The 13550-nt window shown below is 39.5% G+C and overlaps 1 protein-coding gene across 2 annotated transcripts in view; it reads right to left on the reverse strand.

Annotated features, from left to right (window-relative positions):
* Positions 1-238: 238 nt before the first annotated feature.
* zdhhc9 (zDHHC palmitoyltransferase 9) overlaps positions 239-13550 on the reverse strand; it is a 39560-nt gene continuing 26248 nt past the window's right edge. Inside the window, exons 4-9 of one of the 2 annotated variants that reach the window (XM_084719513.1) lie at positions 11425-11562; positions 10968-11016; positions 9001-9103; positions 3439-3542; positions 3177-3291; positions 239-820 (exon numbers count right to left, since the gene is read on the reverse strand). In XM_084719513.1, coding sequence (XP_084575639.1) covers positions 641-820; positions 3177-3291; positions 3439-3542; positions 9001-9103; positions 10968-11016; positions 11425-11562 — 689 coding nt within the window. In that variant the 3' untranslated portion in view covers positions 239-640. Of the gene's footprint in view, positions 842-3176; positions 3292-3438; positions 3543-9000; positions 9104-10967; positions 11017-11424; positions 11563-13550 lie in introns of both variants that reach the window. The other variant, XM_084719512.1, reaches the window with a different exon arrangement.

Below are 13550 nucleotides of genomic sequence, written 5' to 3' on the forward strand. Positions count from 1 at the left end.
GCTAAGGATTTGCATGTCCTCCCCCTGCCTGGACATCATGTGTACTGACAGACTTAGAGCTGGAACCCTTCTTTCTAAACAGCTGCTTGTCCAGCCTTCTCATGTTTGCATAGGGCATGTAATGTGCACACAACAGAAAACTGACTGTATGTATGAAGGTTTATACATGTCCACAAGTTAATATCGTCTTTGCCAGACACTTGCAGGGAGTATATTTGACTGGCCTCTCACAATAATGCAGTTTTAAATGAAGAACAGAAGTAGTACTGACGATCAGAGCAGCCATCAAGTGACCTGCGGGGACGTCATACTCTGAGAGTTTGTTTTTTCTGCAGCTTCTCCTCCTGTGTGTCTTTTCCATGCAGTGTTCAGGAGACAGAGGAAGCTGCTGACTTTCCATTAAATCACTCCCCTCCTGCAGGAGTCAGTGTCAATCAAACCGCTCTGCAGCTACCGGAGGGGAGAGGAGGGAAGAGGAGGAGCTGCTGCAGAAGCTCTGCTCCTCTGGTGGAATGTAGGGCAGGAGAATAACCGAGTCACCTGCACGGAAATCAAGACGTCGATTATTAATGTTTCGGTTACTGACCAGGCATGATCAGCCAGAGGGAGGGGCTACGACGGGAGCCGCCCCCTCATGCAGCTAATGGGACTTGTCCTTGACGATGGATGTCTCCGCATCAGTCTCGGGTGAAGCCAGAGGTGGGACCTTTGTTGGAGGGAGCTCCTCTTTGGGGGAGGGGCTCTTCTCTGCTGAGTCAGCAATGCTCGGCTTGGCATCGTCAGGTGTGTGCTCATTTGGGATAAGAGGAGCCGTGGTTTTCTGTAGGCAGAGGACAGCATGCTGAAAAGACGCAAAGAGCCACTGATGACAAACTGAGCTGCAGCAAATAAATACATGCATGCCTGCAACAACCACACAGGTCTGTCATACTGTCCCAGAAATAACTGCAATATTCTCATTTTAAGGTCATTTCATGTCAGTGATGTAATGATAATATAATAGCATAATAATGGAGACAGCAGACAGAAAGAGGGCAGAGGCAGGGTGACCAGAAATTACAGTAAAACATGTCTCAGCAGAGTCTCTTTCTGTTTGTTAGGTTTCAACGTACTGTGAAAAAACACATAGACACTGCACCAACATCCTACAATGAAAAACCCAGCTCTTTACTCTGGCATCATTTTGGCTAAAACGCTGGTACAATATAAACAAATGGCCAATACTTTATATAGGCAGGATTATAACATATAACATTATAACTCTATTTTATCAAACATAAAACAAACTCATGAGACAACAGAATAACATGAAAAATAGGCCACTGGGTGTTGCTAAAACGACAGCAGTAGCTGTAATATCAATCACACCAAAGACAGTGTGACCAAAAATCACATTTCTTGGTTCAGGTTCATGGTGACTGAGTGTCAGAAGATCATATACAGATTTAAGACTTAAAACGACAGACTTAAAGAGAAGTAGAGGTTATTAAGATGTTATTAAGACTGAATCTATCCCATTTAAGTGTGAATTGCCACAGCACAGGGATTAAGTTTTATATAAAGAGTAAAAGTTACAAAAAGTATAATTAGATTCCTCTTCTCTTCCTTGCTGACTGACTGCTTCCTATAAATAGCTCCACAAGATATCAATTTCAGTATGGCTACTGCTTCAATGCAAAGGGATTCAGCAAAAAAAAAAAAAAAATGCTGCATTGTTGTTATTAATGTTACTTTCTGCCTGTCAAGAGTGAGAGAGAAAGTCCAGCTGCCTGACAGCATTTAGATGTTTCACATTAATTTTACAGAAAGGTCATGTTTTCTGATGACTTGTATCAGAAACGTATGCTCTTGACTACTAGTAGAATATGGTGACAACATCCATGCACGGCGTCCCTTGTGGTCCCACATTACAATCGTACTACTTTTATTTACTTTTTAAAACACAGGGGCTGGTTTTGGTCTGAACACCCAGGAACTGAAGATATTTAAAATTCAATGAAATACACTGTTTCAATATGAACTCATTTAATGAGACCCTGAAACCAAAAACCTGGTCTAAACAATTAATGAAGGTAGTTCATATTGGCAAAAGGATTACTTAATTGCAGTAAGTGGAGTAAACTATTTTCTTACCAACCTCAGGTAAAACAACTGGATTTTCCCTAAAAAACATTCTGCAGATATAAAATGTTTAAAACTATGATTTCTGCCATGCAGTTCTTAATAACATTAAAATTCTGGAGAACATATGAACCTTGCGGGGGGAAGCTACTTCAAAAGCAGAGCTGCCAATTATTTCACAGTGGATGACGCTGAACTCTAGCAAAACTATTCTTGGGAGAAATGTGGTTTGGTTAACTTAAGCTGTTTAGAAAAAGTAGTTCAAACTAGTTTGTAAAAAAAAAAAGTCAGATTGCATCATGTGATTCAAAATTATAACAAAATATAATAAAATAAATATCTAATGCCAGCAAGAAATGCCGCTGATGAGAAAGTGTGAAGAATGTCAGCTTTGCAAGTTAAATTTTACAACTTCAGATTCAAAATATTTTGCACATCCACCGCATGCAAAGGGGCATGACTGATCAAAGGAGGTTCAAACAGTCAACAACACAAAAAATCCCCAAAAAGTAATTTGACTACTATCACTATGCAAATATGAATTTAGTTTAAATACCAGCAAGCTACTGCAAAATATAGTTAGACTCCAGTTCAATTACATGTAGTTCATGACTCTCCAACACTGTTCATGTGGCAATGGAACATTTTGATGTCAACAGGATTTACAGCAATGCTGAGGAGAGTGACTCTGTGTTTTTATTTTAATATGCTAAAGTATGCACAGCACAAACATGGCTAATGATCCAGCTACAAGCACAAAATACAGTAACTGAACTATTATAAACAGATAAACAAGCACAACTATGTTAAGAGCCACAAAAAGGCTCCATGTGTCAGAGGATGGATTATCGATAAGAAAAGTGCTGTGCACTTAGAGCACACTTCTCCTCACACACATCCTTTCTTCTCTCCAACACTCTCTGTAATTGGTTTAGACTCTGTTTTATGTCTGCTCTCTATTCACCATTCTGCAGCCTCAATCTACTTTAATGGAAGTGTGTGAGGGGGGAGGGTACAGTGTGTGTGTGTGTGTGTGTGTGTGTGTGTGTGCTCACTGTGGTTTGTGGCACTGGGTTGCTGCTGCTGGAGGAGGAGGTGGAGGAGGGTGCAGTGGCAGTCATCGCAGGAACAGACAAATCGTCCTGCATCAGTCCTCGTCTGTCCAAGACGCTGGAAGACGAGACAAGGCGATCAGTCACTAACTGCATCCTGCTCATTACTCTCCAGAACGAACAAACATGAAAGAGAGGGATCTAAAAGTGTCATTTATCACAAGCACCGATACAGAACTTGCTGACAACAGTGGGGAGAATTTACCTCGGGTACGTCGGCCCACAGAGCACCTCACAGCAGTTTTTGATGATGTTCTTGTGGCTGTATGGGTTCTGGACTCTGTTCTTTCCCGACCAGGATCCTTTAATCTGAGCAAAACAAAATGGACACAACACTCACCACCGGAGCAACAAACCTTCAACCAACATCTCAAACACACCCCGGTTTGGTTACAATCTCGCTTAGTTCTCTTTTTCACAAAGATTTTCCCTCTGCTTCATACCTTATTCAAAAGCAGAGCTCCATTTTTAGATGTTATTCCCACAGGCTTGGCTTTGACCTACTAAAGAAGATCTTGTCAGGGATTTAATGATTCCTGGTTTAATGGGAACTCTATGTGCCAACGGGCGCCAACGAGCACAGCAACTACAGATTACAGCCACTTTAATAATTCATTGAAAAACCTGAGAATTCATACAAAGGATTCCCCAGCAGTAAAAACTGCACTGTACTGTATATAAACTCTCAGTATGCATTATTTAGCAGCTAACAAGAGGAACATTTTAACCCCTAAAAGTCCAGTTTTCCTATTTTGTTTTCCATATTCACATTCTGTATTGGCTTGTTTCATATTCATAGGATGTTTACAGTCAGTGAAATATTCATTGCTTTTTATGGCCGCACAATTACATCAGATGGGAATATTCTGAATGTCTTGTGCATCGTTTGTTCCACAAACTTCAGCCTGACATATTTCGTATCTTAAAACTTTAAGATCTTCACTCCAGCAGTGTTTTGTCCTGCTCATTTTTTTTTTTTTATCATTTAACCCTGATGTTCATCATTGAGCTTAAGTAGCAGCACCGAGTGCAGTTTTCAGAGATTTTTTTTGTTTGGCCCCTGGCTTCACCTCTCAGGTTACATACAGGTTACACTACCTGTTGCACATGGAGGACGTTAAACTACAGGGCAGAAATCTTTATGCCAGAAAGCCTTTCTCACAAAGTTGTTTTAAGATCAGCTTGTTACGAAGTTGCTGCCTTCTGCAAAGCACTTTGTAACAGGGATTTAGAAAGGTGCTCTATAAATAAAGATTATTATTATTATATTATTATTACACCATGATCTTTTCCTAAACCTTATCTAAGTAGTTTTGGTGCCTAAACATAACCAAAGTTCAATATATATATAGTTCAATATTAATATCAGAATAATGGATATTTGTGCAAAGACTTCCTCTTCAGTCATTGTTTACAGTCTGATCAGTAACTTGAGAGGTTTTAATGAATGACTGACCACATTTTGGCCAATCTCTCTCAACAGATATCTGCATATACATTTTTTGTAGTGTTTGTATACTATTTGTATTTCTATATTTGGTATAGTGTGTCCTTGAATATTATTCTTGCTTTTTATTTTAGTATAGTTTGTTCTTGTATTTATTTTCTGTCATGTCAGATATTTATCTCTAATATTATAGCGTATGCCAAGGATTATCTATCTATGAAGACAGATACATTTTATAAAAGCTTAATTCTCATCAAATGATGGCTGATGGATTCTAAGTTTGCATTTCAGCCAATGTGTTCAACTCAAAGGTCATCACTCAATACGTTTTGGACTACAAACAGAAACCAGAACTCGTCCAAAACCAGATACTGCATTCATCTACAGATATCTGTCTAAAGAGATTGTACCATTAATATGGAAAACGCAAGACCTAATTATTTAATCATATTTTTTTACGTGCTATATTAATTCAAGTGTAACTGTAACTAAAAATACATTTCACATTTTTTATTTACCAGAAAAACATGCAGAAGAAGAAAAGGTCGATTGATTGATTGACTTATATAACTGACCCCAAAACTAAGCAAACTTTGGCTGCACTGTTTTTAGAGACGAGTGTTTTGTTTTGTTTTGTTTTTTTTTAGTTGCAGCAGATATAGGTCAACAGTCTGCCCATGAGGCACTCCAGTACTGCTGCATGCCTACGTGTACTGTGTGTATCTGTGCATGTGTGAGCGAGTGTGAGTGTGCAGGAGGCACAGTTGACAGAGCATGTGTCATCCTAAGGGAGACCAGAGCAGCTACAACACTCAAGGTGCCTTCTCTTGTTCGCCCTTATTCCGCCATCTTTATCCTCCTCCTCTCCTCCTCTCCCCCTCTCGTTCTCTCACCCCCCCCCCCCCCGCCCCCAGCAGCAGTATTTCTGGCAGCGAGCCCAGCCCCTGCAGGTATCGATGCATCTATTATTAGGCCAATCACAGATATTGAAACGGCCGGGCTGACAGCCATTGTTTCAACTCCTGGAGCAACATCACACAGTAGGTGCACATTGCAGAGCTTCATTACTGATGAAATGAAAAAAAACGAGGCCAGCTGTCCCACAGGAAGGAAAAAGGGGAATTATAAATTAATCATTACAACAAAGTATGAGTGCACTCTCTTGCTTTCAGCCATCTAGAACCTCCCACCATCCCTGCTGCTGCTGCTGCTGCTGCTGCTGCTCTCTGCTTCCCATCAGAGCCTCTGCAGTCAGATGTGGGCTAACAAAGCCTCCAGTGAAGTATACACACTGTTAATGCTGGTGTACACAGACAAAATATACACCACCTGCATCCTCTGCTTTAGATCACCCTGAATATGTGTGTGTGTGTGTGTGTGGTGACTAATTAATGACTCAATGGTAATGAGATCAAGGAATCAATACTTGTTTTCCTCATTTAGCCTCTCAAGCTTCCTCTAAATGTAGCTGACAAGTCGAGAGCCAGAAACCAGCTACTCTGTTTTGTTCTTATTTCAGCTCAGTTCTGTCATCGGTTTATTAAGAATAGCAGCAATTCATGCATATTTTTAGATCATTAGACTGTCGCCTTGGTGAGCAGAGACTGAGAGTCCAAGTGCTGCTTTTAGCATTCAAAGCGTTTACCAGCCAATTTGTCATATGGCTCAGACGGAGCAGCAGAAAACTGTTCCTGCTGTATTATAGGCCACATCCCCCTTGTAAAGAGGGTTTAGTCTCCGTGTGGCTGAACTGGATGAAGAGAGGACGCATTAAAGTTTAAAATACAGGCAGTCAATACTGTTCTGTCTCATGTGAAGTCTGATTAAAAAAAAGGAACAAATGTGTTTTCGCTGCGGTTATAAAAAGACTTCCTAGCCTCAGTCAGGATTTTGTTTTCTCTGCTTTCTTTTTATTTGAGCTCGCCACAGTTTTCTGTGTTTGCTTTACTTTAGTTTACAATATAATGGTGTTGTTTAACAAGCTACAGTTTACCAGCCCTTTGTCCTTCTGTACTGAACCAGGCAGTGCTGTTGTCAAGGAAACAGCTCTGTAGTCTTATAAATTGTAATGTTTACACCTCTGTGGTGTATGTTTATCTTTCCACTCGTGTGAGGCCGGGCTGCCAGAACAATATTTACACACATATTCTTAAATCTTTATCTTCATTATGTATCTAACTTTGACAGCTACATTAATCTAAATCTAATTTCAAAACAAATCATCTTAAACACACCCTTCATCTCAACCCTTAAATCTGTGAGGACTACTGCACTAAATATCTGCGCTTAGGTGGATTTTCTTCATCTTTTCATTTAATGTTATTTGTAATTGATCAGAGTCTATTATGGCATTTAAGGTGCACTTATGAGTTGTCTGTTTAGTTCAATTAAAGCCCTCTTTTCATGGGACTAGTATTACCTGAGGACATCTAGTAATGTGTGATAATTACGGAGGTCGTCTGTGATCGTAATGCTGTGTGTGATCATGTGTTTGTAATTTGGAAAGTAAAAATTCCACCACTAATTACCATATTTCACCAAACACAGCTGTCCTGTCATAATAGTAATCCTGTGCGAATTGGTATCTCAGCGATTTGGGGTTTGAATTTTTTAAACATCTGTTTCTGTTGTCAGACAACTGAACAATTATGACATTAGATCTCAGATCATAAGATACTGAACAGTAGTAATAGCTATGAGATCAGCTATACTGACACTGATAAAATGAGTGAGGATGACAGAGGAAGTTAGCAGCAAATGTATATTTAACCTTGCAACAAATGCAAAAAGTGGGCAAAACAACTTTAAACTATGTTATTAATGTGGCTGCTGAAGAACAGATTGACTGACTTTGCTTAACCTGTTTGAATGAACCACACAAAACACAGACATGGGGAGTTCATTTCGAAATCACATGGGGTCATCTACTAATACTAATCCTGTGTGAATAGGACTTAAGATTTAAATAATTTTCTTTCTTGTGTTTAGATCATTTAGGTGGAAATAATGTTGGAAACTCAGGTGAGCATCACTCAGCAGTGACAAATGTGTGTGAATATTTGGGTCACAGTTCTCATCTATTTACACTTCATGTGTATGCCACGTCATATACCCCAGGCAACTTGTAGGATAGTTCTACCAAAAATGAAAATTCAGTCTTTATCTACTCACTCTTGATTGAGGGTAGGGTTTAGTATTTTAGTCCATAAAACACTGCTGGAGTTTCCCAGGAAAACAGAGTTGCAGGATCTCCCAAACAATGTAAGTGAATGGTGACCAGTTTTCAAACATAAAAAAACAACGAAAAACAAAAAAAACCCATAAAACACCTCCATATTGTTAGTCTGGTGTAATCCAAGTCTCTTCATTTTTGGGTGAACTATCACTTTAAAAAAAAAAAAAGCCAAATGCCAAGGCACCCAAGAAACATTTCAGTGCTTCTAGCCAGATGTTGAAAAGTTGAAATGCATGTGTCTCACTATATTGATATTTATAAACTACAGAGCTGTTCTGGTGTTTTTGTCAGTTCCCAAACAGCCTCATAGTACATTATCATCACCTCTGAGCTTTAGTTTACACTGGAAAAGCTCAGCATGTAAAGTCCAACTTGAAGTCTTAAAACTGGGGTAGACCATTTGCTTTTGGTGTCATTGGGCAAAAGTTTCAAAATAACCTTTAAATATAATGAAATTCAAGTGGCTTGAGAGAAAACTAGACATCTCCTCCTACTTTCGTCTCTGTTTTCAGGCTTTAGAATAATCGACCTTGTGACAGGAGAATATGGCCACTTACAGGTCGGTAAAGTACTTGATTGTTGAGTCTCATTCCCAAAATGTCACCATTTCTTGAACGAGACTCAACAATCAACCTTCAAGCCAACAATCCAAAGAGTCAGTAAATTTGATAACCTGAGTATGAGGTTCAAAAATCAACTATCTTTCTCCAGAATTACTACTACACCTATCAGAACCACCAAGACAAATATAGCCTATATAAATACAGTTCAACAGAGCATTTTTAGAATTTCAGCCACTGGAACAAAGATCTTTGATGGTAATAATGTCACAGAAAACCACCAAAGAAAGAGTTAATCTTGTTAGCCTGTGTGTTCATATGTCATGGTTCATTTGCATGAAAACAGTGTGAACTCTACACAAACTAGATGCAAAGTACAGCGCAGAGCCTCACAGCATGATTCAGACATCAAACCGTAGAAATGACAACAGCATTTGTCTGCAGTTTGAATGGATCCAAGGACAAAAAGCTTCAGTGGCTTTAAATAGAACACATTTAACTGAACATGCAAAAAGATGCACTCACATCCTCGTTGGTGGTCTGGTTGAGAGAGATCAGGTAGGTGTGGAAGCCGGTCAGTCCCACCACTGACCACAGGGTGAAGAAACACACCAACACCTCCAGCACAGTGAAGTCCAGTTAAGAAAACAGCAACAGATGTTTTCTGCCTGACACATGGTCACTGATTAAACAGTGGACAGCAGGTGATGACAAAATGGCACAATGACAATTGTGTAACATGATTACAGCAAGTGACCGTCAGCAGAAGGTAATGAAGTCTAAAAAAAAGGGGTAAGATCCAAAGGCAGGAGGTTTTTACCTTTTTTACTGTGCAGAAATGAAACAATTTTGTTCATTCATTCAGTATCCCCTGTTCCTGCTGCTATGAGTTTTTTGTAGTTTTTGATTTTGCTTAGTGAAAGGACAACTTATCTGATTCACCATAAAAATTCTTAGACAAAAGCAGCTTCTTAGTTCTAGCTGTTGATTTAGCCTCTAGCATATTTTATCTAGCTAGCTAGCTAATTAAGCTAACAATAGCTCCATGAGTTGGTTGACAACACTGTCCAGCTGATTTGATAAAATAACACACCTGATGGTTATATATATGTGCTATCATGCTAAACAACTGATGCTAAAGCTACATGTACCACACAAAATGTCAGTATCATCACCAGCTATTAAGGAAGACAATAAAGCAGTGTTTCTCAAACTTTTTACACCGTGTACCACCTCAGAAAATGTCGAGCTCTCTAAGTACTTACATTTTACCTCCACTTACTATCTTGCCATCCCAGTTTAGCTCATAACGTCTGGTAAACATGGATGGCTTGTATGCACACTGCCTCTACGACTGTGATTACATAGCAGGCTGACATAGCGGAAAGACAAAACTTATTTTAAAATTATTTATATTGTGTGTAGCTTCATTGGGACTCTTCTAGTATTTTGACAGCATTATGTTTTTAAATTAATTTATTTCATTTTGAAAAATACTTCTGACATTCCTCCATGTATCACTAGAGGGAGCTTGTGTACAACCAGTGGGACAGGAACCACAGTTTGAGAATCTAGGCACTAAAGAAACAGGCTTGTCCTTTCATTGCAGTGCGGAGCCAGTTTGCTCCAGTATTATGCAGTATGACAAAGAACATTTTTAAGATGGGACTGTGTAGTCCCTGCCTGGCTGCATAGTTTATGTAACTGCATTTTCAAACAATATGTTTTCTCTTTCGATGATATAAGGGAAAAAACTGACAGTCATTGAACTAACAACTAGTGGCAGAAGTGTACTTTTCTTTTCTTTTCTTTTTTCTTTTTTGGAGCAATGGGTGCTTGTTTTTGAGATAGCGAGCTGTCAGACAAATGGACTTTCATTCCAATATATATTTTCTGGACTACTGGGGTTTGAGAATAATGGGCTATTGGAACAACAGCATGGCACCATCTCGGGTAATGTTGGCCGGGGTTACTGTATTTCCCCCCAAACCAATAACAGCAGACCAGAGTCACTAATGTTAAGCTCCAACAGCAGTCAGGACCGCCTTCCACAAAGTGTGAAATTCTACAGTGTTTGAGCTTGTAACATAACAGCCTACAACCCCTAAAATTAATGTAGTTAGCTGTGCTCCTTGGACTGTGTACTAATTAGCTGTACATGCAAATGACTGCATCTTAGACTGTAGATGAGCATAATGTTTAATCCATTCCTCACACTTTTGCGCTTGTGTTTTTGGTTTTAGAAAGGCTAAGCAAGGACTCCACTTCATCATGCTGAGAAAAACTTGACAGGCCCGCTGTGCCTGGTTACGGATGCTAAGCTATTATTAGAAAGTCACCGTTCAAGGAGAGGTTTTGGTCATTGTTGGGGTATCGTACTTGAAGAGTATCCTGATGATTTTCATTTTCTATTCTCGGAAATCTGGCAAACAGAGCACTCACACAGCTGCTGTTTTTGTGGTATATTCTGTGGTCAGAGCTTAAAAGGATATGTTCCAGGTGTTTCCTTCAGTGCATTCAAGAAGCCATTATCCACTGAACCTGTGAAGACAGAAACAAGTTATTCATATTTTTCTCTACTGAAAAGGCATTATTCTTACACATTACCGCAGTATTAAGATAACAAGCCCTGAGCTAATTATCCTGCCTAGAAACACTCCAGTTTCCTCGTCTCTGTCTTCTCACTGTCTGCGTTGGCCTGAACTAGGAGGCAGGAGGGTGAGGATGAAAGAGGACTCATGTCAAGCTGTCAGTAGCTGTAGCGCGTCATGTCACACTCCAGGAAAAGTCTGGTCTGAATTAGGTCATAGTGTCGGCACATGTGAAGCCACACTAGACGATGCTAGTGAGGTTGTATAACCGGTTGTTCTTCCTGTTTTGCCAGATTCTTTTAAATCATCCATCCTGTCTGTTCCTTCTAATTGGTTGAATGACTGACAGAATACTCACGCATGACCACGTGGACGATGTCGAAGGTGAAGATGTAAATGGTGAGGAGGGAGAGGGACATGGTGAACAGGTAGAAGTAGCGGTAGTTCCTCTTGCCCACACAGTTGCCTACCCATGGACAGTGGTGATCAAAACGGTCTGCGAAAGAGAAAAAAGGTTGACGTACAAATATGTAAATTGAACCAGCGACTGAAACAGACACTTTTGAAAATCAAACAAGTTTTAAAAATACACCAGTATCAGCTGCAGCGTTTCAGTCAAAGACAGCTTTGTGCATCAACTTCTGTAAACCTGCAGTCTAAATATAGTGATCACTTCCTCTTCTATAATTTGAAGAGCCAGATGAAAACAGGGTAGTGTCAAACGGACAACAGAGGTAAACATCTAGCTTTACACTTTTCTGTACAGCAGACACAACGCCGCTCTCCCTGGATGGAGTTTCACAACAATACACAGTAAACACTGATGCAGAAACGCAAGATGTGAAATGGCTTGTAGATTTAAGGTCAAAATAAATGGGTCACTTTAATATTTACAGTGGAGTTGAGAAGGAGCCTTTTTATAGAATATAGTTTTCACAGTATTTTCTAAGCCAGGCTAGCAACATCGCTCCAGGAATGTCAGTGTCTGTCTGTCGGTTGGCTGGTGGGTCCACAAACGATTCATCATTCCAATGAACTAGATGGATTACTTTGGACTTTCATCTAGTGCACAACTGAATCAAAATTTCACTGTGTACACCTGAGAAACTAATGACCAACCTACGGGGTGAAAGTACGATGGTACGGTCCAGTACAACGACCTGCCATGATCACCTTTCCAAAAAGACAACAGCAGTTAGTTTTATCATAAATTTTCCAGTGTGTTTGTGCCCTGTGTAGACCTATGGGTTTTTAATCCATGCTGGAGGAAACTTTGCTCTTTTTCCACAACTGATCAGTTACTGCTGACTAACACCAGCTTCAGTTGCAGGTTAATGGTCTGATATCGAGTGCTGTGGGATTTTGGCAAGCAGTCATGTTTCATGATGTTCGGTTTTATTCCAACAACATGGACAGCAGGTCAAATATGCATCTTCCATGGGTCGTTCTGTACCTCCAGTATAATAACAGTATGGTGTCCATCTATGTTTCTGAAACACACACAGAGCCTGGAAGATTGAGTTTAATTTACTGTTCCTACACTTTCTATTTTTAAGACCATTAAGACCAAACCAACACCAAAGTGTTTTGATTTGTTTAAAAAAAAATGCTAAAAATGTCATCTTTCATTTTAATCCATATGTTGTAAAGGACATTTTGAGAAATTTTATTATCATCATCTCTTCTTTCATTTATGTAAGCAATAATAATTTAGTTGTAATTCTCTTTTAATTTCAACACAACAAACTGTTACGATTTTGAAAGTTTTGTCAACATTCACAAATTATTGTGAGGCACGATGTAAATTAATCATTCACTACACATGATCTGCTTTCTCTACACCATACAGGTGTTAAAAAAAAATGAATGTGTGTGTTCAGGGATGCATGAAGCTGTGAGCAGGAGGAGACTAATATGAAGCGAGAAAGACTGGAGCTGTAGAACTGGCATGAACTTCAGTCTACTTTCACCCCTGGATACCTGGAAAATGTTAACAAGCTAAACTAAGATGGTGATTAGACTAAACATTATACCTGCTAAACATTAGCACTGTCATTGTGAGCATGTTGTCATGCCGACGTTTGAATTTAGCTCAAAGCACCACAAAGTACAACCTCACAGAGCTGCTACAGCTGTACACTCTTTGTCTTGTTATACACAGTCCCTCTACCTATTTTTAGATTTCATACGGAGTACAGCAGGACAGTAATCCTCTACCTAGTTCACTCAATATGGACGTAAAAACCCTCAAATTACAGCTGAAAGCACTTTGCAAGCTTCATAATCAAACTAAATTGCCTTTTTGGTCATTTTGAATCACTGAAAAAAGACATGAGTAATTCAGAAGCCTGGAACCAGACTAGCACTTTAGCCCAATACTTATTGTTTTATTTCAACTCCTATGTGCTACATATGGAGCTAAAACTACTATCCAAATACTCACAGGCTATCGTGTGCATCAGACGTCTTATAATATATTAAACA

The sequence above is a fragment of the Lutjanus erythropterus genome, chromosome 5 (assembly GCF_056507025.1).
Source record: "Lutjanus erythropterus isolate fLutEry1 chromosome 5, fLutEry1.hap2, whole genome shotgun sequence".
In the NCBI taxonomy this organism is placed as follows: Eukaryota; Metazoa; Chordata; class Actinopteri; order Lutjaniformes; family Lutjanidae; genus Lutjanus; species Lutjanus erythropterus.